The sequence below is a fragment of the Typha latifolia genome, chromosome 9, assembly GCF_019914945.1.
Source record: "Typha latifolia isolate L0001 chromosome 9, TyphaL0001v2, whole genome shotgun sequence".
Taxonomy (NCBI): domain Eukaryota; kingdom Viridiplantae; phylum Streptophyta; class Magnoliopsida; order Poales; family Typhaceae; genus Typha; species Typha latifolia.
The window spans coordinates 10996223-11024057 of record NC_133094.1 but is presented as its reverse complement, the minus strand read 5'-3'; the positions used below and the strand labels follow the sequence as shown (position 1 = coordinate 11024057).

General features: G+C 36.4%; 2 protein-coding genes across 11 annotated transcripts in view; both read right to left on the bottom strand.

Annotated features, from left to right (window-relative positions):
- Positions 1-683: 683 nt before the first annotated feature.
- Positions 684-2259, bottom strand: LOC140795393 (scarecrow-like protein 21). Its single transcript, XM_073147929.1, has one exon. The coding sequence runs from the start codon at positions 2138-2140 to the stop codon at positions 755-757; it is 1386 nt and encodes a 461-aa protein (XP_073004030.1). The 5' UTR covers positions 2141-2259; the 3' UTR covers positions 684-754.
- A 1611-nt stretch (positions 2260-3870) lies between these two features.
- Positions 3871-27835, bottom strand: part of LOC140794969 (DExH-box ATP-dependent RNA helicase DExH7, chloroplastic) — a 35795-nt gene continuing 11830 nt past the window's right edge. Inside the window, exons 16-35 of one of the 10 annotated variants that reach the window (XR_012110231.1) lie at positions 27618-27801; positions 27041-27193; positions 26859-26960; positions 26593-26745; positions 24209-24313; positions 23618-23758; positions 22804-22893; positions 22440-22496; positions 21630-21713; positions 21155-21253; positions 20928-21065; positions 19365-19435; positions 17277-17346; positions 16175-16270; positions 15210-15425; positions 11499-11591; positions 9170-9292; positions 8287-8371; positions 4422-4574; positions 3871-4297 (exon numbers count right to left, since the gene is read on the bottom strand). Coding sequence is in view for 2 of the 10 variants with exons in the window: in XM_073147270.1 (XP_073003371.1) it covers positions 8294-8371; positions 9170-9292; positions 11499-11591; positions 15210-15425; positions 16175-16270; positions 17277-17346; positions 19365-19435; positions 20928-21065; positions 21155-21253; positions 21630-21713; positions 22440-22496; positions 22804-22893; positions 23618-23758; positions 24209-24313; positions 26593-26745; positions 26859-26960; positions 27041-27193; positions 27618-27801 (2053 nt within the window). In the remaining 8 variants the exon portion in view is untranslated. Of the gene's footprint in view, positions 4298-4421; positions 4575-8286; positions 8372-9169; positions 9293-11498; positions 11592-15209; positions 15426-16174; positions 16271-17276; positions 17347-19364; positions 19436-20927; positions 21066-21154; positions 21254-21629; positions 21714-22439; positions 22497-22803; positions 22894-23617; positions 23759-24208; positions 24314-26592; positions 26746-26858; positions 26961-27040; positions 27194-27617; positions 27802-27835 lie in introns of those variants that run through there. The other 9 variants (XR_012110232.1, XR_012110235.1, XR_012110233.1 and 6 more) reach the window with 9 other exon arrangements.

Genomic DNA, 27835 nt, shown 5'->3' with positions numbered 1-27835 from the left:
AAAGTTAATTAAATCTTTATGCAGTGGATCAGAATACAATACCATGTTGAAGTTTTATAATCTTAGTTAGAAAAGCTATATGATATCAGGAAACCAACATTTCAGCTAAAAGATTCTGACAGCCGCAGAATGAGAACAAGTCCATGAAGATGCTCAGCTGCATTTCCACAATGATATCATCACGCATATCTTAATTAAATGGAAGATAATATCAGCAAATGACTGTGATTATGCTTAGAATTGACCTAAATCTTGAGATAAGTCTTACATAATCCATCTTCATCCATAGCAAGTCACAGCCTTGTAGGATGATTAACAGATTGCTTGAGTTAGAAGTTACAACTTTCAACTTCAGAGTTTTAGTCTCGGTTGCTTGATACTGTATTAGATTGTCGTTCAACATTTCAGAGTCAAGCTTGTACTAATTTTGCCCACACAAAATAATATTTTCCATTGATGTACCTATCTCAGTTTACATAATCTGTGAATGAATACAAGCAGTCCTTTTGTGGGGCTACTAAAGTTGTCTGAATAAAATGCAGAGATTAAATTTAAAGTTTGTCCGTGGAATTTTCGATTTCTGAAAGGAGAAGCTAAACATGCTGAAGTGGTAAAAATATTATGTTTGGATTCTGAATAACAAAGAAAAAAAAAAACTAAAGGGGAAAAAGAATCAAACTGTGTTGCAATCACAAAGATTTTATCTTATGTGCACGAGAAATCAAGAAAACAATGAGTGAAGCATAAGAAACTTTTATAGATGTCTCCTAGTAAATCCAGATGCTGTGATCAAAATTCTATCTTGCCACCCCAAAGATATTGTCTTGCCTTCATCCCTCGCAATAACTCGAAATCCACCATTACTGCCGTGATCTGTCGTCGAATACTGGCTCTTGATCTTTAACAGCAGCCTTGCTTGGCTCACTGACCTTGAGCTCAACTTCATCTCTTCGAACCCAATTCTTTCCATCCTCTCCTTCCAAGTCTCTTGTAATACCTCATGATTCAAATACTCATCTTCCTCGTCTCCGTTAACGATCGCATGCTTAATATCTCTGCCGAGACTATTCTTCTCGATGTTAAGCCTCTCCATGCTATCAGCTGGGAGGCATTCATTCAGAGAATCAAACATGGCTGCAGAATAATTTAAAGACTCCATGAATCTTGACAAGAAGCCTCCTTGTCTTTGTCTACCTTCTTTCTCTACCAAGACTACCAAGGATGGATTCAACGAGTATAAAACAGCCAATGCATCAGATATCTCTGTAGAGCTCCTCAAATTTCGCAGATAGAACACAGAATTCACAACGACAGTCGCATTTTCCTCAATCTTTATACTTCTACCGGTGGCATCATCACCTCTGAATATCCCTTCAAATTTCAAGAACAAGTTGTCGTAGCAATTCGCGAAATGAACGAGGCGCATCTCGGTTTCTTTGAGCTCTTGGATGCTTCTACCGAACCCCGTTATGCGAAGAGCGATCGGTTTGCTACTCGTGGCCTTATCGGACAAGGATTGGATTAGAGAAGGCCATTGAAATCCATACGACACATCGAAATCTATGACATGCAATCTACCTCCATTCTCCTTCTCCTCGTCCTCAAAGGCTTCAACGATGGCTTGGTTCGCGGTGAAGTGCGCAAACTGGTAGTAAGGAGAGGCTCTATAGAGGTCAGTGAAGGCCGAGAATTCCACTTCAGGAGTAGGAGTTAACATAAACGATTGGTAAAACGGAGATCTCGGAGTCAGAATCCTCGCAGCCAATGCGTCCGCGAAGTAGACTGCGACGCGTTGGATTGGATCGCCCTTCAAAGAAACGGTCTTGTAAACCTCTCCTAAGGCGTCGACGGCCGTGTTAACGTCGCCGCCGTTCGTATCGACTGCGGCGGCGGCGGCGGCGAGAAGCAAGTGAATCACCTGCAGACTATTCTTTCCATCTTCGACTCCACAGGAGTATCTCTTGGTGTTTGTCGCTCTCAGCATTTGGTCTCTGATTTGGAGCAAGTTGAAGAACTTCCTATCACTCGCCATGAAGTCTTCTCTCCCCTTTCGCTTCTTAGAACACCATGCAGTAGTAGTAGTAATAGTATTAATGCCTAAGCTTAGGCTTAGGAGCTCCTCTCCTTTATTCTCTTTCATTCTCTCTAAGAAAGAAAGAAAGATAGATAGATAGATAGATATAAGAGTAGGTACAGAAAACCAGGAGAGGTGACAAAGAAGCGTGGTGGAAAAGGAGAAGAGATGAGGATTTGGTTTTGGATACCTTTAACCATATATATATATATATATATTTAGAGAGAGAGAGAGAGAGAGAGAGAGAGATCAAGGAACTTTTCTTTACTTTTATTTTTTTTCTCAAGTGCAGAATGAAAATTTAATGGTGTCCTATTAAACACCAACGACCACTAAGATTGGAATTGATTGCTCTTATGTAATCTGAGATTTGTTAATGGGTTGGTGGTGGTGTTCTTGGATTCCGAGGTTGGATCGGTGGATTGGTTGTCTGCTTGCTCTCTGTCTTGTCTGACTGGTTCGATGGTGGGCTTTGGTTAGGATCTTTTCTTCTTCTTTTTTCGTTTTTATTAAATGGGCAAAAAGTGAGGATGGTTGGGAAATTGGAATTGGAAGTGGAAATGGGGAATGGAATGGTTGAAGAAGATGCCGTGACAAAGAAAGGCGGGAGCAAGAGTCATCAACCGTCGCAGCACGACTTGTCGTCTTGTCCTGCTTTCCAGGAGCACTGGTCCTGCTCCAAAACAAAACGGCCTTTTCTTGCAAATAACCGGAAAAAAAAAAAAAGAGAACCAGAATATTCTCTATCAGCTATTTGCTAATATATATATCCTAAGAATGAATAGTCCTTTCATAAGATTTAATAAAGAGAGAGGTGGTTAATAAATAGAGATTAAAATGTAGATCATTTCTTGTTTTTTTTTTATATAGTACAAGTTACCCAAGATTTAAAATGGTAGATGAGGAGTTTAGTTGCATGACATATTAAAAACATAGGGTGGTAAATATGGTAATTAATTTTATCTGCTCGTGGAAAAGGTCAACATGGAAAATATAGACCAGTTCAAAATAATTCCTCTTCAGTAATACACTTTAGACTTTTTAAAGATTCTCTTCTATTTCAACTAGTCTCTTTTCCCCTTCAACAAGGAATGTGTACCACTTTACGGTCTAGCCCAAATAGTTTGCCGGCTTGCAAGTGTAGGAGGTTACTGCAAGAATGGATTCTGTATGGTTGCAGGTTAAAAAGGTTAGGTAAAAAGGAAAAATGACTAGTAGTTGTAACTTTGAATTGGGTTGATTAGGGATTACGTTACCTTTTGTTTTTTTTTTCTTCTTTTCCTCTTATTATCTTCATGGACTTTAGATGGAAGGGAGGCTTCACCAACACCATCATCAGTAGGATTCTTGTCGCCATACCCCACTTGAGAGGTGGGTAGCTATCAATGAACAGTAGGAGCTTATGGATGTCATGCTTTTAGAGTTCCAGTACATTGAACGCTAGTTTTCGCAATCTGGGGAGTGCCAAAGACTAGCACATTGTCTGATGCACACCAAAACATCCGCCACGCAAATAAAATGGGAGTCTTAATCTCAACAATGAGAGTCTTCTATCTTCCATTTCAATCGCAAAAATGGTGGAATACACACCATCAATACATTAGTGAAAGTGTTTGGATTGACTTAAAAACGTTAGAACAACACATGCATGTCCAAATAGATTCATCTTAAGACCTAAAATTTGATCTCATTAAGGAACACTGAGGGTTTCAATCTTGCAATCATCCATCCACCAAATATTAAACAAATCAAAAAGGAAAGGAAAAGAAATCAATGGCAGGCTACAAACATGCAAGTGGATTTAACTTTTACCTGTAATTTTACCAATTGAATTATAACTTTCACTATTTTTACATATCCTTACTGCATGCTCTTTTAAAGAGTCTTTGTAAACATAGTACATATTTACTCCAAACCACTAAACAACTCTGAATTGTGCTTCAATTAACTAGCACACATCTAATAAGTGGATTCTTTCCCGGAAACCTTTCTATTTATTGTATTCTCTGGTCTGCCTGGTGCAACCAATATCCGACATGAAAAAAAAAATGCTGAATAACATCCCTTAAGCATGAGAGAGTAGCTGCTATGATGATAATATTCTTTGAAACTGCCCATATTTCTGTTGAATTATACATCATCTTTGCATGATTATCTTCAGCCTGCAATCTTCCAACGTTGTGCAGCAGGCAAATTTGGACAATAAAATTCCCCTGAATAAATCTGAAATATAGTTGAAATAAAGCTTAAGCAGATAACTTTGTAAACTGTCCAGTCTGACTCGTAAATTGAAGTACATGAAAAGGAAATTGCAAAATAATGAAAGAAAATTTTCAAGAACTCATACCTTCATAATGTAACGTGGTCGCATACATTGATCACTTTGAGGATCCAATTTAAAGAAATCCACTAGAGGAACTATGATAGTGGCAGCTACTACGAATCATGGCTTCTACCAACTCTTAAGACATAATGGTCTCATTATTTGTTGAGACTCCACCTATAAAAGAAGCATTCTTTGTAGAAACAAATGTTTAACACTTTTAAAGACTTAATAGGAAGAAGCAGGAATGAGGAGAAAAATAGGCAACTAGGGCAAATATCTCGGTAGCAGGAGGGGGATTGAAGATCAATCTATAGCTTGTACTCCTTTCTTCTTTTACTTTTTCTTACATATACTACAGAAGTTTGAATTTTATCTGAAACCACCCATTCTGAAAATTCTGAGACCTTTTCTTTTAAAACATTAAACTGTAATATGGCATGAGAGATTGTTCCAAATGACGATAAATTAGACAGTAGTCGTGCAAAAGAAGCCCTCAAGCTTAGGTGCCCAAAAACAAACACACTCTAAGAATACAAAGTACATTAAGCTGACAACAAGCGGTACACATTTGGCCACTACTCGAAGGTCGGGATTTAAAATCCCATGTCCATGATTGTCCTTTATAGCTGCAGCACTAAACCCCACTTCTCTCAAGAAACATAAGGTAAATGAAGAAATTAATTTTAACAGTACAAACTTATAAGTAGTACATAATTAAATTATGGACTTGACAAAGTCATAAAATATTTAAATTGATCTGCATATCTGAAAATGATGAATTATACATTAGTTGGTATTGTCATCATTACTTGTTTTGTGCTGATATAATTACTAGCGTAAGAACTGAAAAAAAAAAAAAAAAATCTCTTGGAGCACATATGCACTGCACGTGCACACCCTTCACCCTCTCTCCCTCACAAGCACGCGATGAGGCAATCGCAAATATTTTGGCTGAATCCAAATCAAAATCAAATTTAGATTTTTTGTATAAGTAAAAACCTTAAATTCTCTCTTTCCTTTGCCTCGGCCCCCTTCTTTCCTATTTTCTTCTTCTTCTTCTTCTCTTTCCTTTACCTCAGCCTTCTTCTTCTTTCCTTACCGTCGATGTCTTCGCCGTGGAATTGGACCATTAAAGCAATCGGAGACCACCACGCGACTCGTCGATATACCCTCTCTCACCCCTTAAATTTAATTTAAGTTTAATAGGTAAAAATAGAAATACCTAAACTTGGTGATTGCGGGTTCGTCAGCAAATCGAGTCGACCGACGGCTTCAAGTAGCTGCCGCTCATGCTCAGGAGCTCCACATTATTGCCTCGTGCCATAGTTGCCTTCAGGGACGCCCTCGTGGCTCAGATCGCCACCGGCTAAGAGATAAAGCCATTGGTTATTGCCGGTGGCTTCTCCTCCACCTCGTGTAATCAGCGTGATCGTGAGGAGGGCTTTAGCAAGGTCATCAGACTGCCGGCGACCGTGATCCCAGAGATCTTTCTCCCTCTTTTTTTCTTTTCTTCCCCGCCATTCTCATCAAGATAAAGAAGGGTTGGGCTCGGGGTCAACCCGAGCCAACCTTCTATTCTATTGGGTTCAGGTCTAGGTTTCGGACCCAAAGACCTAACCCGATCTTTAGTAATAGGTTGTGGGCTATAGGTTAGCTCGCAGCACAATCCCTTATAAATATTGGGTTAGGCCTTGGCCTAGCCCGATTATTATAAAAAAAATGTTGGTTGCAACCCAGTCCAAACCTTTGGGCTTAAATTAGCCCATTTTAATAATTGATTAGTTTAAATTTCAGAGGTTATAATATTAATTAAACTAAAATTTATGTTATTTATTTATTATTAAAGGTGGTGATTTCTAGCACGTAGACTAGATATTAGAGGATTTAGTTGTCTTACATAGATTCAGGTAAGTGGTTTCGCTCACATATTTATTCATATTGTATTTCGTGTTGTTTTGTCAGACCACGTATTTCTATGTGCAAATTTAATTATTATATTTCTGTGTGCAAAACATATGATTCAATGTATTGTTGTACTTCTTGCAAATAGCAATTGTTAATAAACAAGAATATTAGTGCAAAAATATAATTAATATTTGATATGACTTAAAAACAGTCCTGATATAGCTCGCTTACAACTTTCCGTGGTGACTCAAGTCTAGGAAAGAAAATTATTATAAATCATTATAGTGATTTTCTTAGATGACTCTGTCAAAGTTAGAAAACAATCACAGGTTAGATCCAAAGACTTTCAAATGTGACTCTAATCTCCCCCACCGTTTAGTCGAAGAGATAAGGTGTGTTTATCACATAATGACACCTCCTAATGACTCTAATCAGATCAGCTATGAGAAAAATATCCGAACGTCATCTCGAGATAATTTCTAGTTGATGTGAATCCACAAGGTATTGACCTAATTGAAACAAATGATATTATTATTATTAAGAAAAATTCAATATGTTAGAACCAAATATGTTATGAGATATGACTTAATTATTATTTGTGTCATTATTATTTTTATTATAAGCATGGTTAGTGAAATTATCATTTTTATATCATTGGACTTGGATTTAGTTTAAGTTATGTTTATGGATTCGGATTTATTTGGCTTTTGAGTGAATTTCACTCACTGAGATATAGTTATTAGCTCATAGAATTCCCCTTCTAAAATTTAGGTACTAGTTAGTGTGATGACTGAGCGAGATACACCGGAACTCCACCTCCACTTAGGATCTACCTTTTTTGACATTTTAGTTCTTTTAGTCCTTATGTTTAAACTATCTATTAGTTCAGTTTGATTAGAGGAACATTAATGGTGACATTGTTTATTCCATTGTTATTTGATTAAATTTATCGAAGTCAGATTTTCACATTAATTCTTATTATTGTGGACTTAGAAAAATTTAGTTAAGGCCCATGTATCTCAAACGTATTAAGGTATATGGTTGGTCATGATTCCGATTTTGAATCGTGACAACTAGTTCTAGATATATAAGATACATCAATGAGGCTCTGATACAATATTTAAACAACTAAAGGACATTGCTCTTGATTAAATTAGCAGGAAATATCCAACCATGCTGTTTGGATTTTGGAGAAGGCTTAAATATTGCCGATGACAATGTCTAAAATCAAAACGAGTCGAAGATTATTCATCCCAAGTCTGCCATGCTTTTGGGAGCCATGAAATACTGATGGATTGCTAATCATTTCCTACAAGAACAGTAAATCTATACACAAGTAGCATCGGAGAGGCTGGTATTTAGCATCAAGCCATGACACACAAGCAGTCTGCCAGAAAAGGGGGAATAGTAGTGGCTGTAATGATCTGATTGTTGTTAAGATATGTGTTTCCTCCCCTTTTCTCCATAGGCCCCACCTTGCACCAAACCTTGATATATGCACGGGCTAGCCATGTGATTGCTCTCTTGATGCAGGCAAAAGTTCTGTGGACCTTCTCACATGTTTACTTATTAAGCTGATCCAAGATCAGACGAGCCCTCACTGCCCACATCATTTTGGATCTGAAACCCCCTCAAGGATCGAAAAGGATGGTAACAGAACCTTAGCCCAACACAAATCAATGGATTAAACATAAAGACCTAGTATATCTGTTATTACTGAAAACAACAGCTAGTGTAACTAAATTTGGTTCAAGAGATTTTCTGAATAAAGCAAATTATTCCACTACTTTATAGTTTATACTTTACAAATCATCTAGTTATCCAAATCAGTACAGAAACAGCTAATTCTGCAAAAAGGAACTAATTATTGCATGTTCAAACCTTATTGAACTGGTTCTGATGGATGCAGGCATGCAGCAAATATAATGCACTTCATAATGCGACTAAGATTACCTTTTAGCAGAAAGTGTTAAATTAGTACCTCGAGTTTATCTTTGAGATTTCTCTTCCTCTAACAACAAATAAATAATGGATTTCACCACTTCATTATCGACACATGTAGCCATCTGAAATCAGGCAGTTTCATTAATATGATGGAGCATATATAGAAATATGTGCATGTGTATATGATAGGAAACTAAACATAGAGGAACGTTGTTTTCCATGAGCAAAGTAACAAAATGAGAATTCAAGTTTATATAAAGTATACACCTGATTAACAAAAGAGTGACCATAAAAGAAGTAATTATTTTATAACAAATCTGTCAGGTAGGTGGTTTTGAAAGTACAAATGATATAATGTATTAAATTATGAATAGCTTACTGTACAAAAAGATGTGAAGAATTCAACAATTTAATAGCCATTTGTTTCATGTCTGTAAAGAAGAATCTGGGAAATTTCATGACTAGCATTTCTAAGGAGTAATTGAGCACATCTAGGAAAAAACTTCTTCAATAAATAATTGAGAAGTGAAGTTGTCAAATTTTTAGACAACAAACAGGTAGGTGAAATGGTTGATGTCTTGAAATAAAGTAATCAGGGAGGAATTTTGATATACAAATGTAATCACAGAGTTGGTCTTTTCATATTGCAATATATGTGCATATGTGTGCGTGTGTGTACATATAGAAAGATAGATTACTTAGTTTTCTTAGTCATACTGGTTTGGCCTTCTATGCCAAGAAGGCGATCAAGATACTGCTAGCACACATGGCAAGGCATGGTAATACAAATATTCAATACAAAAAAAAATGTATGATGCTAGATATTTTCTTTAACAAAAAAGAGGATCTTCTTCCTAGGTTTCATTCTTAATGTGCAAAAAAATTCCAGAAATATATTATTTTAGTAGATGACTTAATACCTCTGGCTTTCTTATCAACTCTTTCAAAACAGCATCAAGTGTCCTGCGGAGTTCTTTAAACAGAACAGCGGTCTGTGCAGGGGCAGTCAACTTTAACCACCCATCAACAATAACCAATCCTGTCTAGGAAAAAGAAGTACTGATATTTCAATCTTTTTGAAAAATAAGAGACCCACACTCAAACATATGACAGTCAACATTTTCAATACAGAAAAAAAATGCTTTTTTTTTTAAACTTTTACTAAGATATACTAGGAAATAACACGATACAAATCATATTTAAATATCTAATATATGAATATTCGACCTTATATAATTGAAAACTTTCTCATTTGACCAAGTATGGTCTTCTAAAATAGATACAGCTTCAATTCATGTATATAGAGTTATAGACAGCAGACATATTATCTTCTAACATCGCTTAATCGTCAACAAAGCGATCCATCCAGTAGGGTAGCTGGGTTGAGTTGACATCCTCCCAGTTAAGGAGATTGCTTCTCAATCGTCAAACTAGTATGTCAAAGTCCACAAACATGGCGGATAACATATAAAAATGTACAATGTATGTTTAAGCACCATTGACACTACAAGTAGGCACCCAATCTATAATAAAACTTAGTCTTCCCTTCATAAGGTAAGATATAAATATGCATCTACGTCATGTTTTTTTTCTTGAAAAAAATATAATTTAGTAATATCGCTAAATCTACCACATGCTTTCACAGCATTATGTATCCTTCCAGCTTTTGATTCTAATCTTACATGATACTAAGCATGCCACTGTTGTGGCAGGTTGTTATTTCTAGACTCCACAACTGGATGAGCAACCTCTCCAATCTCCATCACTAATGTGATTGTATCTTAACCACTTTTGAGCAGCAAGTTAAATTGGAAAGTGAAACAGAATCCTGTGTGTTTACCGCAATGGGTAGACCAAGAGCTAACAGTTATCAAGGAAGGATGGTCTTGGTTCTTTAATACAAAAAAGAACTAAAACTATGATTAGATTTAAAAAAAAGACAAAATGTTCCTCTCTTAATGTAGAAAGAAAAGTAAAATTTCTGCTTCTCCAACTGTTAATAACAATTTGATAGCATCTAGTCATACACTCCTCCAATGTCCAAGAGTCAGATTTCCTCTCCATTCATCAGCATTAACAATAACAACTTCACTAAATACACATCAAATAGTTAAAGTTCTACCTTTTTTTGTTCTTTCCTTTATTTTGGGAAAGTGCACTTAAAAGCTTTTCTTTAGAATTTCCATTAACTTCTAGGAGTGTAGAATAGATTAAGCTCTCATATGATGTCTCATGAAATCCTAATAACATTGTATGGTCTTCCAGAATCATCATCTTTGGTTCTCTGTTATTTCTGTATCTATCGTCATTTTGCTCAGATTTTCTCTATCTAGGCACTTTTGATTCCCACTTCAACTGCTTGCTACCTATTTTCTGGAACTTGGTCACACATTTAATACTAGCTCTCATGCGGTAAATCTCCTATGCAATACCTGCTTGACTTCACTGTAAAGAGACAGAATATGATGGTGAAAATCAGCAGCTCGACCAAAAATGAGTAGCTCTTCAAGCAAGAACCTGAGACTACTTGGACAGCTATTTGAACATCTCTTACGAACTTTGAAATGATCCTATTCAGTTATTTAGGTTAATCTGAACGAAATGAACAGCATTTCCAAAATCATCCTGATTTTTGCTTGTACCAGAATGAACCCTTTGTCTCAGATGGAGGGAGGGGATGGGAAAACTGAGAGATGGAGGGAAGGAATGGGAAAATGTTGGACGACAGCAGAGGTTGCAAACAATAGAGAAGAAAAGGAATCAATGCCGGTGAGGAGGAATTGATAGGAAAGAGGTGGAACTAGTAACAGAGGTACATACAACCTACTTCTCGCTTCTTGACTCCATTCTCGTGATGGCAATCCGTCAACTTGAGACATGCCAACCAACACAAAGTTTTGTGTGACACTAAAATCCTTGCCTTAATGCATTTTCCAGCCTACTGTTGGAAACTTGCAATCATCACAAAGTTCTTCAGTCATAACTAGAAGTACAAGGAAAGGGGATATAAGACATGTCAGTTGCACATTGTCTCATCACTTCATTTTTTCCTTTTTGGCAGACAACCACCGTCATTGCCACACAACACAGGCACAGCAAATCAAATCTCTAAACTGCAGATGAGGTTTCACCAGATTGATAGAAGATTTTGAAAGTTATGTTAGTCCATTTGTTCCACGTGAACAAAAGTGCAGTTAATATAAGTGAAGAAAACACAATTTGGACGATATAAAACCAAAGTAGGATCACCTGATGTTGGATGGCCATGGAACCACCAAACAAAAGAATTGAATAGGGAGAGACGATAGTAGTATCTCGTAAAAATACCTTGCTTGTCTCAACCTACAAAAATAATGAAAATTCAGTTATACAAATATCAAAAAGTCTAAATTATTTCTTCTGCAAGCATGTAGAATTTTTGACTATTTAAGTCAGGCAAAATTTTTTGTTATGTGTCTAATTCTTCTCGAAACTTAAATATAAGACTGAGTGAGCTAAAAAATCACTAAGACAGCGATTTTCAAATCACTAACTGGAGTCAGTGATTTATATGAAAATTTTAAAAATCAGTATGAAAATTGCAAAGTATGATAGAAAAAACTTTTATAAAATCTCTGACTGAATCAACAATTTATATTTGAGTCACTGAACTGGAAAGCAACTTATATGAAAATATTTTCTCTCATATTTATCATTTCTTAGCGGTTTTTAAATTTTCATATAAATTGTTGACCAAACGACTTAAGTTTGGAGATCAATGTCTCAATTAGCAATTTTTTGACTTACCTAACCCTCTATTTAAGTTTTGAAGTATGCTAAACGTGTAAAAAGAAGTTGGGGAGGCCTAGATTGGTCAAGAACTCCAAGCATGTAGGGTACCAGAACATAATATAACATGAACATCTCACAAGTATAACTAATAATTCAGAAAAATTTAACTTTTAGCTAGAGCATACATGCATTTAGATAATTAAAAGTGAACAATCGATTCGCAATGTAATTATATATGAGTTTTACTATATATCCTAATTATGAAATATAATGATTGTTCTCTAAAAAAAAGATCCAGCTCATATTTATCTCATACTTATGATGGGAAGTTGAAGCACACCTAACTCTTCCTATCAAGCTGGTTGTTTATGCATAGCAAGGCTCCTTAGGTCCAAGGAGGGCAACTTCTCAAACATGAATCATATGCAAAGTCACACAGCATAGCCCACTTAGCAATTAACAGAACTCATGCATGTTTCTCTATAGAGATATGGGTATTAATTAGCATTCCTCGTAGTATAAAGAAATAAGGTAGTGTTTGGTTGTCAGTTAAGGTGAAACTAGTTTAGTTATTCTCATTTCTTGCTCTTTAAATTGTACCACTAATTTGATTTAGGGAAATAGGATGTTTAGTTATAAACTAGAATAGTGGTATAATAATGGCCTTTGATGTGACATGCAATTCAAATTAAAGTTGAGCTAAAAAGTAAAATAAGAAATGAGAATTGCTTTGTCTTATTTGAATTGAAGCAAGTACATTGGTAGTGGATTGGTGGGATGGATGGACTAAACCACCAAAATAATATTACTAAAATTAATCTTCACCTCAAAAAATTTGTCCATTTTATGAGCTCTGTTTTGTAATGTGGACATATATGTACCAAATATCTGCTTATAGGAATGTAGTGCCTATATATATATCAGGAATGTGTATGGGTAAAACAGTAAATGCTCATCTACATAACCTGAGTACTTACCACTATGTAAGCAACGTAACTTTTGTAGGTATTTGATCTTATCAAGGGTAAAAATGATAAATTCATTTTGGGATTAAACTCATTCTACATAGGGGTGGCAAAAATTGACCCGACACGATAATCCGACTATTAATCCGGTTTGAGTTTAGTCTAATCAGGTTCGGGTCATAAACGGGTCAACCCGCCTAACCCAATTATTAATCAGGTCATATTCGAGTTTATACCACTGACCCACTTGACTCGTTTAAGTAAATGGGTCGAGTCAACCTGCCAATATATATATATTTCTAATTCTAAGTTTCTAATCCTAAAACCCAACCCAACTCCTCACTCCCAAAGAGGTGTCGTCGCCCCTTACCCATGTCCCATGCCCGATCCCTTACCCCTCACTCCTCACGTTGTCGCCCTTAACCAAGAGGCCAAGACCACCTCCCTTCCTAGCTCTCCTCACCATCTCATGGCGACTCGCTCCTCACTGGTGGCGCAAGTGCGCAACCCCAAGACATCGATCCAGCCTCCACCTCTTGGATTCGACTACAAGTCGGCGGTCCTCGACGATACCCGCTCTGCCAGAGAGGCGGCGCATCCGGAGCTGATGGATCTGGAGGCGGCACATCCAGCCCCCACCTCCCGGAGTCGATAAGCGGCGGTTTGACCCAGTCTCGATTTGGCAGCGCGAGTTCGTTGTGCCAAAAGCCATCTGGTTGATCGGCACGTCGCATCTCTCAAAGGAGTCAGCCGCCGACGTAGGCTGCGTCGTGCGTGCCATGCAGCCGAACAACATTCTCGTCGATCTCTGCAGGAGCATGCAAATAATTGATCCATTATTCCTTTTCTTTGATTAGCATGAGTTATTTTCCTTAATTATTCTTTAAGTAATGTTAAAGATATGATATTGTCATGTTAGATCAATAACATGATAAATCAGTAAATATTGAATTTTATGGATTTATATTAAACAGATTAGACGGGTCGTGTTAACGTGTCTGGTTAACATGACCCGTTTAAGTATACAGATTAGACGGGTCGTATTAACTTGACTCGTTTATTAAACAGATTAAGGGGGTCGAGTCATGTTACCTGTTTATTAATCGGGCTATATTCGTGTTTATCAAATGCAACCCGTTTATTAATCAAGTCGTGTTCGTATCAAGGTAAAGTTGACCCGACCCGAATCCAACTCGACCCGATTGCCACCCTAATTCTACATAAGGAAAAACTAGTTTAGCCTACTTTCTGCTCAAACCAAAAGCTCCCGCCCAATATTAATCATAATCTTATTACTAGAGAGGAGAGAAGAGAGAGGAGAGAGGAAAGAGGAAAGAGAATTTTTGACAAGACGTGGAAAAAGATCCAAACCAGCATAAACAATGTTTCTATTTGATTTAGGGATAGTCTTATGTTTGATTACAAATTTAGAGTTGTGTTCCTTGATCTAGATTAAGGAATTCCCTAACCAGCATCTAAATGGAGCCTAAGGCAATGTCTGGTTGGTGCATAAGCCTTCCTTATTTGCGAATTAACTCCTTATTTACAAATAGCACACCAAATACCACTTTCTCTATAAGTATGTTTAAGTATAGTCAACATGCATAACTTTAATTTATGCACATCTTACTATCTCAAATAAGGGGATATGATAAAGTTACCGCATCCTTTTCCTTACCAAAATGTGTATGAACTCTTTAGTCACCTTTAAGGCTTATACACCAACCAACCTAAGTTTTTTGCTTCTTTCTATCATCACTTTAAGTCAGTTCAAATTTTTAATTCTTCCAAAACCAGATATGTCTACAGAACTTGAAAAATGTTTTTGATATGATACACCTTAAACTCAAGTACTCATCACATTTTAGAACTTTATGGATATTTATTGTTTACTCGTTAAAAATGACTAGGCCTCGTTTGGTCAATGTGTAAGCCTTAAACATGAAATAGGGGTTTGTGCACATTTAGTAAGAAGAGAGGTGTGCTACCTTTATCGCAGCTCGCCTGAGGTAAAAAAGAATGCATAACTTAAAGTAATACATGTTGACCACACTTAAGCATTTCCAGATAGAGAGTGATGTTATGGTGTTATTTACAAATAAGGGAGGCTAATGCATCAACCAAACACCAAAAAATAAATGATGCATATCAAACTTATACTAAGAAAATGTTGATGCAAACTAACATTCTTGAACAGAGTAGATTTGGGAATCTGAACATGCACCTTTTCAAGGAAGACTAGAAATGGATACTGAAAGCATTTCAAGCTATAGTTTATAGAGGAGGGATGTATGTGAACTTCACGTCTTCCGTCATACCAAAGAGGACGATCTTTCAAAGATATGATATCAGGAAATGTTTTACTGCCACCTAGAGATGTGCTGTCAATGCCTTCTATGGTTGCAGCAACATTGGGATATAGTCCTGCACATATGATTGCCTGCAAGTCACAGCAAGGAACTTCCATAAATCATAATCCTCCAAGCCAACCACCCAGGTACACGTACATGACAGGAGAAAAGACAAGACGAAAGGCCAGTAGGAAAAAGAGTACCAATATCAACACATTCACTATCTAACTGAAGAAAAATACTATGTAACTACAAGAAGAGGAGGCAATAATAACTAATACATATTATATCTAGAAATCTACACATGAGAAAAGATACTCCCACACTGTTGAAACATTTTTTATCTGGGTGATGTTATGACTATGGAACTTTAAATCCAGTTCTTCCAGCTCACAGATAGCAAAAAAATAAGGAGCAAATATCCCAATCTCAAAAAAAAAAGGGGCAAGGGAGCCAAGTCCTTATATTTTGAGAAAACATGCTCGAAGAACTAGAATGAAAAAGGATACATATGGAAAATGTTCTAACAAGTAGCATTGAGTCCGTTTCATTGGTAACAGGAATTCCTCTATTCAATTATAGGGCATCTTACATGGAGGATGGCTCCATGCATCTAATAGATAATATATACATTCTAATATTTTCTAATTCAACAATTTGAATATTAAAAGGATATTCTCAAACTACAATAAGTACAAATTTGAAAAATTGAAAAGGAGAAAAGATTTCAGAAAATATAAGAACTCTTTTCTACCAATAAATTAAATACAGCATGAAAGCGCTACAAAATATAGGTGACAGCATTTATCTGAATTTGAAGCCAATACCAGAAAAGTACCTTAATGATTGTAGAATGATGTGCATACATATTGAATGGCAGAGAAATATTAGCAAACCAACTGTCAAGCTTATCTTTCCTTTTACCATCATTCTGCTTGAGAAAAGAAAAGAAAAAACATTTCTTAGCCGTATTCTAAAGAAAAAGTCTAAATGTCATGATAGAAGTACCTGATAAAATAGGAAAAAGCAACATGAAAGAACATTTGAACATCATTCCAAGTAATCAAAAACTTCTCTGGTTCACATGAATAAGATGAGTTTATGGAAGTGAAAACAATGAGAAAAATGTATCTGTATTTCTTCTCATGTCTGTAAAAAGTAAAAACCAAAATGACCCAATAAGGTTCAGATGTTTGGATGAAGCATCTAAGGAACAATGTGCATTAAACTAGTTATGTGGTGTCATTTGGGTTATCCAGTCATACAGCCAACCAAAACTTGCTTGATTTTAATACAAAGCTAAAAGTGATATCTGCTATATTACTGGTATATTCCATACTTTGACATTACGCAGCTAGGTCTATAAACAGTCATGAGTTATCATAACACGGAACATGGCACAAGATAAATACATGTCAAAAGAGGATCAAAGCTGTCAAATATCAAATGCATCGAACTTATTCACTACATTTAGGATAACCAAGGTAACCTCCTATCAGTAGTCTTCTAAGTTCTATCAATCTGAGCCAAAACACAATCACAAAACTAGCCCTTGAGGAAAGAATATAAAATTTTAAGAAAAACCCTGTAACACTAAGCTAAGATGATAAGATATTGATGCATCTTATCTACCTTATGATCTATAGAATGTAAATGACAAAGGAACTTTAGTTAGACCAAGATTTCCAAATTTATCTCATGGAAGCACAATAAGCTAACAGAAGCACTTACATCTTCTAGAAACCCAGAGTAATGACTAGATTGAAAGTAGTATACACCACAAAAACTCCAAATCATACTAACAGAATATAAAATAAAACATAAAAGAAATATGTAAATGAAATCAAAGCAGATGAAATACAGCAGATTGACAGTAAACACCAGAGAAGCACACATGATGACAGTTAGTAAAAGAAACTCAAATTATTGCATATCCATACCATAATAAATCCAGGGAGATCAACAAGCCCAATATCTGCTAACAGACTTCCAAATTGTATACGCATGTCCCTGCCATGTTGCTAAAAAACATATCATGCCTTTTCAAGCATCTAGAATCACAGAAATAGCATTTCTTGTAAGGAAGTAAGCTGAGGAAAGCATTATATCAGACATTCTCCAACGTGAGGTGCCATTTCAGATCCACAACATCACAGTGATGTAAATAGGGATGAAAACGAGTCAGATTATATCTGACCTGACCCGATTCCATATTCACTAGGGTCCAGATAAGGTAGCAATACTGCTATCTAGTCCGGATCCGAATCCAGATACGGATAGGGATTTTGCAAAATGTTAGAATCCAGATATGGTTAGTTACATTTCATTTGGATCTGAATACGGATATCAAATATCTGTTTATTCTGACACTAATGTTAAGTAATTGGATGCAGACCCAGATCCATATCCAGTCTGTTTTCACCATTTTGCAAAATATTATTTCCTCTTTAATACCCTAACCCAACTTCTCCCAGGCCATCACCAATCACCATCCTGTTGTCACCCAACAACAAGCCATTGTCATCAAAGTGGTCATTGCCCATTGCATCGGCCTCTAATCTGGCAAGGATTCTGTCAGTGGCAAAAGATCTGAGGCACCGCTGACAGCAAACTTGTGGTGAATTGCCAACTCACACCGCACAACTCTAAACCCCTCTCATATATCAGTAGCCAACCACATCCAAGTTCCTGTTTTTATCCACATCCAAGTTCCTTTTTTTCATTTGTTTAAGCACTGATCTTCGATGGATTACTTTATAAAACTAAGCTGTTTGGGAGCTCTAACTTTAGAATCCAGATTTTTTTCAAACAAGAGATTTGAATGCCTAACCAAGTGATTACTGTAGAAATTATTTTTTAAGTAATCATTCTGGTTTTAGTGGTTGGCAATATGTTATAAATAAATCCTAATAATCTGATTTTATCATCATCCTCCCTGTTTTTTACTTCCCTCACATACCCACCCCCACTCCACATCAGTCTGCACTCTGCAGGCATGTTGTTTCGGCAGTCAGCAACCTTGCCGGCACTTCAAACTGTGACCTCCTCGATGTGGCGACCTATGACATAGTTGGAGTTGCAGCCTGTGTGACTTCACTGTGATAGGGGTTGAAAGGTAGTGCATAATAAGGTATAGGGCAGAAAGAGATGTGAAGGGTGAGTTTCATGATGATCTCTGTAACGTTTTTGCATAGATTAAAGTAGATTTGTTTTTACCCCAAAATTTCAAGCCTTTTGGCATCTAAGCAGGTATTGGGATTAAGAACTCTGGAATTCACAATTCCAGAGTAATAATTAAATTACTCTAGTAATTGGAGGATGCTAAACACCAACTAAATCTTCACTTTCCATAAATTGTCTCTCAGTTGGGTATTCTGTAGTTGGTTTATTCCATTATCATTATTATTATTATTTATGTTTCAACAGAAGTTTGTGTCTTGTAACTCTTGTTCATTGCAGTTTCTAGAAGATGTCTCTAACCCAAGTTTGTGAGGAAGTGTTAAAATATAATAGGCAATTTAAGAATAGGAAAACTATCAAATCTATCAGCTATTCTTGACATAGATGCATCCATTATACAGTTTCAAGCATTTAAGTTAGTCGCAATACACAGAAAATAAAAGGAGAAAAGATAAAGTTGTGATGCACAAAAACTACCAAATATATTCATATTTGATCTATATCTATACCATTTAAGATTCCGAGCCCTATTTGACCTGTATCCGTATCCTTTTTAAGAACCAATGTTTACCCGATCTATATCCATATTCATTTAGTCAACATATAGTTTTAAATTTTTACTCATCCAATATCCGTATCCAAATGTGAGTTGATCCATATCCAATCTGTTTTCGCTCCTAGAAGTATTTGAAACTATTGATCTCAAGATCATAGAAAACAAGATTCACTTGCTAATATTTTGAGATACAAGCAATCAAAAGAGTCTTGAAATTATGAGATAGTCATAGGACAAATTTGTAGCCTATACAATTTACAAATAGCATTATGTCATTCAACAAAGATCTGACCTGATCATGTACATAACTGAATTGTTCAAGAAGAACTTACGGCAAAACTGTTGAGCAGATTTTGCTCCATTCTGCAAAAGTATAAAGATTTATTAGAGTAACTACCGGTAATTGTTGTCCAATGGTACAAAATTAATGGATCGGCTAAGCATATCTTATACATACAACTAAGTCAGTTACCAATTAGCATTCCCCCTTGTTGAAATTAACAGCAAGGTACTAAATATCATGGCACAATTCATGTTGAAATCTTGTTGACACGAGACATGCAAGTGGCAAGGCCTACATACCCTTGTACATCTACCTATATATATATAAGTAATATGGATGTGCAGAAGCTCATCCTTACAACTGCACTTTATCTTCATCCACCTTAAGATGATATGCTTTTGCAATCCCCATCCACAACCAATAGCTAGAGACCTACTTAAATTCTTTTCCAAATTTCTAAATTAAAACTCTCTCGAAAAATCTGTCTGTCAGTCTGTGTTATATATATATAGCAACTGTAAACAACCAGATGCGAGAAATCACCCCTAGTCGACAGGGATCCTGCACCCAACAGAGAAGAGCCTTATCCCATAACTGATATTGAAAACTGATCCCACATCATAGGGCCAGTAGGGTTGATTCCATGGGGAAAGGGGTTACTTTGTTGCTGCCCAACTTGAACCCCACACAAAACCCTAGAACTCAAGTCAACATAAATTACTTCCTCTCAGTACGAAATCCTCCAGCAAAACCCTATGGAGCCAACTCTTTCTCCATGAACTTGTGTGGATGGTGAAGGACTATCTGCTAACAACGCAGGTACTTATTTTGACATGACCCTTATTTTCATGCCAACACAAGGTGTGCCAGCAAGGTCCATGTGTACCTGACAGACATCTCATACCAGAAGGTTAACGGCATGAGAACACATATGTAAAACACACATATCTGTCATCTTTCCCCATCCATTTGAACCATTCACCATCAGTTTTGGCCTCATATAGAGAATCCAACATCCACCATGCCCCCATAAGCCACCCTCCTTTGCCTCTAGCTCCCAACCTATCATATCAGGATTAGGGTTTCTTTTTCTTGTTGCAGCAAGTATGGTCAAAGGGTAGAATATGAAAAGATTAAGGTTTAAATTATTTAGCTCGGGCTGAATATGATTTAATCTGACCCGGAAACTTTTATATATAACAACTTCAACTCAAATACTCAATTTCAAAGAACAAAGCCCAGCAACTAATCCTGACCCTAAATACACATGACTAGCAACTGTCGTTGTTGCCTCTCCTCTCTGCCTTTTCCTTATGTTTCTTCCTCCCACATTGTTGTCGTTGATCCTGCCTATGTTCCAACTTCACCAATTTTGTTCCCTCTTATTCTCTCTCCCTCACTCTCTTCCTCTTCCAAAAAAAATTGTGTCCTGCAGCAAGAGCCATGTCATGGAACATAAATTTTTGCCAAGCGGCACTTATGTCGTTAGTTCACGAATATACACTAAAGATTGCATAGCAAGAAAAAGTATGATCTTAATATTTCAATATAAAATGAAAATAGTTTAGAAACCTCATGCAAAATCCTGGCCCATTTATTGTAGGCTACAACCATTAAAAGGTGGTCTGACTGTTTATTATCACCATTGGAAGCAGCTCCATCCATGCTATCATTTACTAATGTAGATTTTGCCTTCTCCACATTTTGTTTCTGCAATACAAATATCAGTATTAAGTCAACTCTAGCAAATCCAATAAGCTGCAAAAAAAAATTATTATACACCAAATTTCAGATGATACCTCATCTTTGGGATAGACAAATGGAAACTTATAACTCAAAAATGCTGCAATTGAGAGAATTGGTGATAAGCAACCAAATATTGCACCATACAACATCATCTGCAAAAATAAACTTTAGTATGCTGTATGCACAAAAATAATATAAAGAATTCTAATCATTTTTTACAAATATCAAATGCATTCTTGACAAATTCTAAATCATAGTGGAGAAAAGAACAAATGGGAAAGGATGGGTTGGAGGTGGGAGAGAGAAGAAAAGAATTATCCAAGACGCCATCAATGTACTTCAAATTAACGGTAACCTTGATTTTGCGATGGAAGTGCCAAAATCTTTTTATTTACTCATGTAACAATGATCACTCAACCATCTAGATGCAACATGTAGTATTAATCTTTAACAACCATCATCAAGGAAACCGCTTATTCTGTATTTGGGTTCCAAAACAATCAAGTAATGATAAATATTTAAGCACACCTTTCCTATCAGAACATCCACAGGTAGTTTGGCCAAATGATAACCAAGAGGTGACAATTCTTCATCTCCTTCAAAGGCTCCAACCTGGAGAAACCAAAGATGAATTATTAGCTGCTTTGTATGTATTCATTAAATGTTGCATTACTGTGAAGATATTCTCAACACTTTCCAACAGTATTAAAGTGGAAAGACAAAACAGGGGAAATTTGTGTAAAAAGAACCCTACATTATTGGCTTTTTATGGTTTATACCCACCTTATCACTTTTTCTATAAAAGCCCCTAGATTTTATAAAAAATATCCATTCAACACCTCAGATAATTCACCTTACTTTAACATATAAGAATCTAGAATGGAATGTTCTATCTTATTCAAGGGGATACTTTTCAAATTCCAAAGTCACCCTTACCAATGCCTGGCAATGAGCTCACATGGAATGGTTTTGCACTCAGGTCACATAACTTTTGTCTCAATTTTTTCTTTCTAATTTATATTTTCAGTTTCAAATTATCCATAGGTCAATAAGTATTCGCAGTAAGGTTATTTCAGTAATTTAAGAGTATTAGTTAAATTTTATGATGGTAACAGCAAGATGCTTTGATTTTAATATTTTGGTTTTAAACTTTTAATTGGATACTTTTTATAAAAGGCAGGGGTCTTTTTTGGTAAAAGCAAATAAAACAGATTGAACCATAGAAAGTCCATAAAGTAGAGGGATTTCTGAAAATTTCCCAAAAAAACAGATATAATTCCAGTAATTCATGGATATATATTGCAAATTTTACAGATATCATAAGAAATAAAGTATTACCTTATATAACAAGTCCACTGCAGAGGAAATAGTTTCTTCTCGTGGGGGTTCCATTGCCTGGTAAATGTTATGTCAAATAGCAAGTCTTACAAAAGGTACTGTTGTCAATATTGATGGCAAAAAACATATCTGTTATTTAAAAAGAGAAGTTATAATACAGAGACTGTCATGAGAAAGGGAAAAGAAGGGAGACTGAAAGAGACATGTATGAAGATACATATACACATATCAGTATGCAAAGTTGCACAAGCACTTAAACACAAACACATAAGTGCTCGCACAAATGCCCGCATACAGGCATGTGTATAGTGTATACACACACAAGCATGTGCAGTGTGTGTGTGTATAGAGAGAGAGAGCATACCTTCAGTAGGAAGGATTTTATATCTCCCAAAGAGAGTGATTTTATTTGTAAACACAACTCGGTCAATGGCATCCGCAACATCTCCGGCACCTGTATTATTAAGTACAAAAGGTAATCACACAAACCTAGTGTTAAGGAATTTAATGACAAATAAAAAGATTACTAATATATCGAATAAGGTCAAAATTATCAGACCACAAGGTACTCATGCCATAGAAGTATGTAAGAATAAAGAGCTCAACAACCAGAAGATCACAACACACCATGACACACCACAAAGGATTAGCGCTGTGGTTACAAGAAACAGCCTGCCATTCTTTACATGTTAGCATTAATTAAACAATCCAAAAAAAATAGTCAAGATGGAGAAAGGAAATGATATTTAGAAACATGCACGTTATAGAGTGGTAGCAGCAGCAACTGAAGATCATGGTACCTCTTGAAGATGGGTTGACATGTCCGACAGAGAGCACATTCTGTGCCGGTAAGAACAAATTCAACTAAAGTTGGAGGTGCCACATGTTAAAAGGAAGACCAGAGGGAAATGGAGAAAGAAATGAAGAAAGTCATGGTGAACCATGAGTAGCAAAGCCAAGGGCTAATCTTTGAATGTAAGAAAACTAATCTCAATCCCAAATAGATCTTTTGTTGCTGCCAAATGTATTTTCTATCCAGTACAGCTCAATAGCATACTTGCAACAGCAAATGCTTTGTGTCATGAATATCAACATGGAAACTTTTAAAATTAACATAGCAGAACACATACACATACTCGTTTTTTCCAATTAAACACTTCACAAGGCATAACAATAACCTGAAAGGGGCGCATGAGTATTTCAAATCGATGGCAAGTATAGAAGCAAAAGCAGATTCCTGGTTTCACACGTCCAGCTCTTCCTTTTCTTTGCTTTGCATTTGCACGTGATATCCAATCTTCCACAATGCTTGACATTTTCTGCAAAATTCAGGATAGAATGGCTGATAAGCATGCCTCCAATCAGATATACTAACCAAATGTGTGACTTGTTAATAGGTGAGTTCAACCTCCATAATAACTCATACATGAACTGAAGGTCGCTCTTCAAATGAAATGACATGATTGTAATGCAAATAAAATTTTCTTATACTGATGAATATTATAGGATTAGTCATTTACCTACTGCAAATAATGTTACAGAAATTATCAGATTTGTTTACCAAATGAACTATAATATTTTCCAAAATTTTAAGCTAACATAGAGACAAACAAATTTTGGTCCTTTTAGTTTCTTCAGTCAAACATATGATATCAAACCTTTGATTGACTGCAAAAACAGAAGTCATAAACAAATATACCAAGCATTGAGAACTAAGTATGACCGACATCAATTTGATCTTTCAGTATGGCATTAAAGAAAAGGTGAACCTTTTGTGGATTGTAACGATTCTCCTTGTGCTTTCCAGTGTCAATAACATAGACAACATCATCAATTGTTATGCTGGTCTCTGCAATATCTGTGGCAATAATTACCTGTAACAGATAAGAGAAACATGAACTCAAGAAGTCAGATGTAGAGCCTTCAGATAGCCTATTCTAACGTTCACTACGAACTTAAATTAGTCAATAATAATATATGATATTTAAACTCATTTTTGTCTAAGATATCTTTCACTTCCCATTCCTTTATTGACCTTACTGAGGTGTTTTCATGTGTTAATTAATCAAAATTTGGAACAAAAATTAGAAAGTAAACTGGAGCACGTGCCGCGGCACTTGCCGGCCGTGCCGTAAGAGAATGAGAGAAAGAGGTAAGGGATACTCACCTTTGCCATTGTAGTCGCCGTTGCCGCCTGCCGCCCGCCGCCCGCTTTGTGCCCTAACCCCCGAGAGAGAAGACGGATCGAGACAGAGGGATCAAGACAGAGGGATCGAGAGAGAGAGAGAGAGAGAGAGAGAGGGATCCGGATCCGAACCCGCAACTTAAATTTTAAACCCTCTCCCCCTCTATCTCGATCCGTCTTCTCTCTCGGGGGCTAGGGCACGAAGCGGGCGGCGAGCAGTGAATCGGCGGCGGCGATCGGCGGCGACGATGACGAGGTCGATGGTGAACAGCGATGTGTTAGGAGGGGTGCCGTGCAACACCCTCGTGCCACATGTACGCCGCCGACACGGCAAGTGTCGACCGGCATGCCCCGTGCCGGTCGGCACGGCCATCCTTGCTTTCAATTCATAAGTTTCTTTCTCAACATAGCAGAGAAACCAAGTTCTCATGTCCTAATGTATAAGTAAGAAGAATATCTTCAAGCTCTTGCTCTAAAGATACATAACTATCCTGAATATGGAAGAACTACAGTCAAACAGGTTTTAGCAACCAGCAAGATCAACAAAAAAGATACTATAATCCAGGGGCACAAGATGTTTATGATTATAGATTAGATAGAAGTTCTTAAATTACTTTGGTACACCATGTAGAAACCAAGATGCAATAAGGGTTCAAGCAAGGAGAGGAGTTGTGACCAATGAGGCAAGGGAAGAAAGGCAACATAGTCAAGAGCATGTTGAGCTTGGACCTTAGTAGAGTGATGTGAACCGAGTTATGTTAGATCACATCACGGGGATATTAGGCTCAATGGATCGATTCTAACTATCTTATTTATTCTGTTTATTTGGTTTAGACAGAATTTTAGTAGGTTAGAATGTATTTGATTAGCTAAGTTCAGTTTAATCAAGTTCTATGCAATTTCGGAAAAATAATCAGAAAATATTCATTAGACGTCCGAATATTTTGAAATTACTTGGATAAGATCAGCGACATCATGATCTACAATTTTCGTATAAGAGTTTCTTCAGATTCGGATTCTATCTGCAGCAGAACGAAAAACTAGTCCGAGAAGAATAAGAAAAACTGATTTAGCTAAGTCGTGTTTATTTTTAATATAAGCCCATAAGGCAAATCCTAGTATGAATCAATTTAGGAATGGCCTATATATATATGTGGAGTGTAGCCCTAATTTAAGTATTCAATGAATTAAAGAAAAATTATTGGCTTAAGCCCTCATCGCCCATATCATCTTAGCTGACGGCTACAACTTCTCCCACCTCCTTCCGCACCAATCGAGCCACCTTCTACTGTTGGGATGGTTCTCGACCAGCTTCTAACCTCCTTATTCTCTCCTCAATCTCATTTTCAATCTTTTCTCTTCCTCGGGTAGCGCAGAAAATATTCGACCTTCAGCAACTATTTGATCGATATCTCAAGATCCAACCAGCCAAATTCTGAGATCTTGGATCCGTTGAAAGTTATCTTCGAGAGCTACAATATATTCAAATTTTAAGTCGATCCAATAGTTAGATCTAACTGAATCTCTCTCAAAAGTTCCATCTTTAAATCTGTTCAAAACTATCACGAATCGGATTAAGCTAGTTTGTAACATAAAGTGCCTCATGGAATCATTCTAAAATATCCCCAACGATAAGAAAAACTCGAATTTCATGGGCTTGTAGGTCAATACTGATCTAAGTTTTGATGAGAGTACTTATGAAAGATCTAAATGGTGCAAAGATATAGTGAGTTTTTCTTTCTAAAGCTGATTTTAGTAGGCATAAGATAGCCACCTCTCACCTTTGTTGAAGAATCATGTCCGAAAGAAACTTATTCAGCAATAAGGATTAATAAGTAATAACAATTAACAACTAATAACTAATAAAAGATACTTGAAACATGGAAGTTGAAAGAAACTAATTTATCAATATAAACATCAATGAGACTAATAAAACACGTACAAAGTATCTAGCACCGTAACAATCACCTTACGTATGTTTTGAGGTGGAGAGTGGAACACCTTCCGTTGATCCGCTGATGCAAGAGATGAATGCAAAGGAAGAACCCAATCAGATGACACTCCACCAAAACGGAATGAGGCAGACAATTTATCAACAAACATGTCAATCTCTGCAATTCCCTGTGAGACACATTACAATAAGAGATAAAATAAATATAAATAAATAAAATAAAATAAAAACGTCGAAATTATCAAACAATTGATGAAGAAGACCCATGCTCGAGAATGCTTACAGGTAGAAAAACAAGAATGGCACCAGAAGGGTAGTTTTCATCAATATAGCATATCAAATCTTCCAGAAGATCAAAATCAATGACATCTTCATTTAAGCGTTTCTGCATCAACAAGAAATATGTAAGGTACATCTTTAACACATAATGACGAAAAGCCACAGCATCACAAAATTTGAACTCACTAGGTTTTGGCGAGTTCTTTCACTGTATGACTTGTAATGGTCGGGAACATAATGAGGATTAACATACTCTTCAGAAAGTAGTGAGTCATCACCCCAAGAAGATAAAACAAGATTCTTCTTTCCTCTACGATTATCAACCGAACTACTAGCACGCTGTCACCAGACCCAAGGAAAATAACATCTTATTAAAATAATTGGTCACAAGAAAACAACCACAAATATACAGAGGATGAAATGCTGCCACAAAAAGAGTATAAATGCTCAATTGATTTGGATGCTTAAATTCCAATATATTTTCCAATACTATGGAACGATTTCTATAATCCAAGAACATACAATAAAATTTTACCAAAACAAAAGAACAGGTCCACTGATAAGGTTTTTAACATAATTGCCACCAAGTGGGACCTAAAAATAATGACCAGTCCTAGACCAGAAGAAATTTTCGATTGACTGAAATGTTAAGACTTATCTAAGAAAAGAAAATTCTGGAAAAGCAAACTGTAAATCAAATTTGCAATGCATATTACTGGATGTAATGCATTCACATTCCAATGAAACTGTGAATAAATCAAACCTTATCTTTATTTGGTGCCATAAATGTTCCTGATGCAGGAGAATCCAATGGAAGAATATAGTTGAGTTGTTCATAAACATCCTCAAGGAAATAAGTTGAAACTGGGTGCGTCCTCCCTTCCGCACTAATTACAGGGCAATCTCCAAAGTACCTTGAGAACAGACTTGAATCAACAGTTGCAGACCTATATATAACACAAGTAGCATGATGCGACAAGC

Excerpts from the sequence above, each read along its gene's own strand:
- LOC140795393 (XM_073147929.1), bottom strand. The coding sequence starts at position 2,140 with ATGAAAGAGAATAAAGGAGAGGAGCTCCTAAGCCTAAGCTTAGGCATT.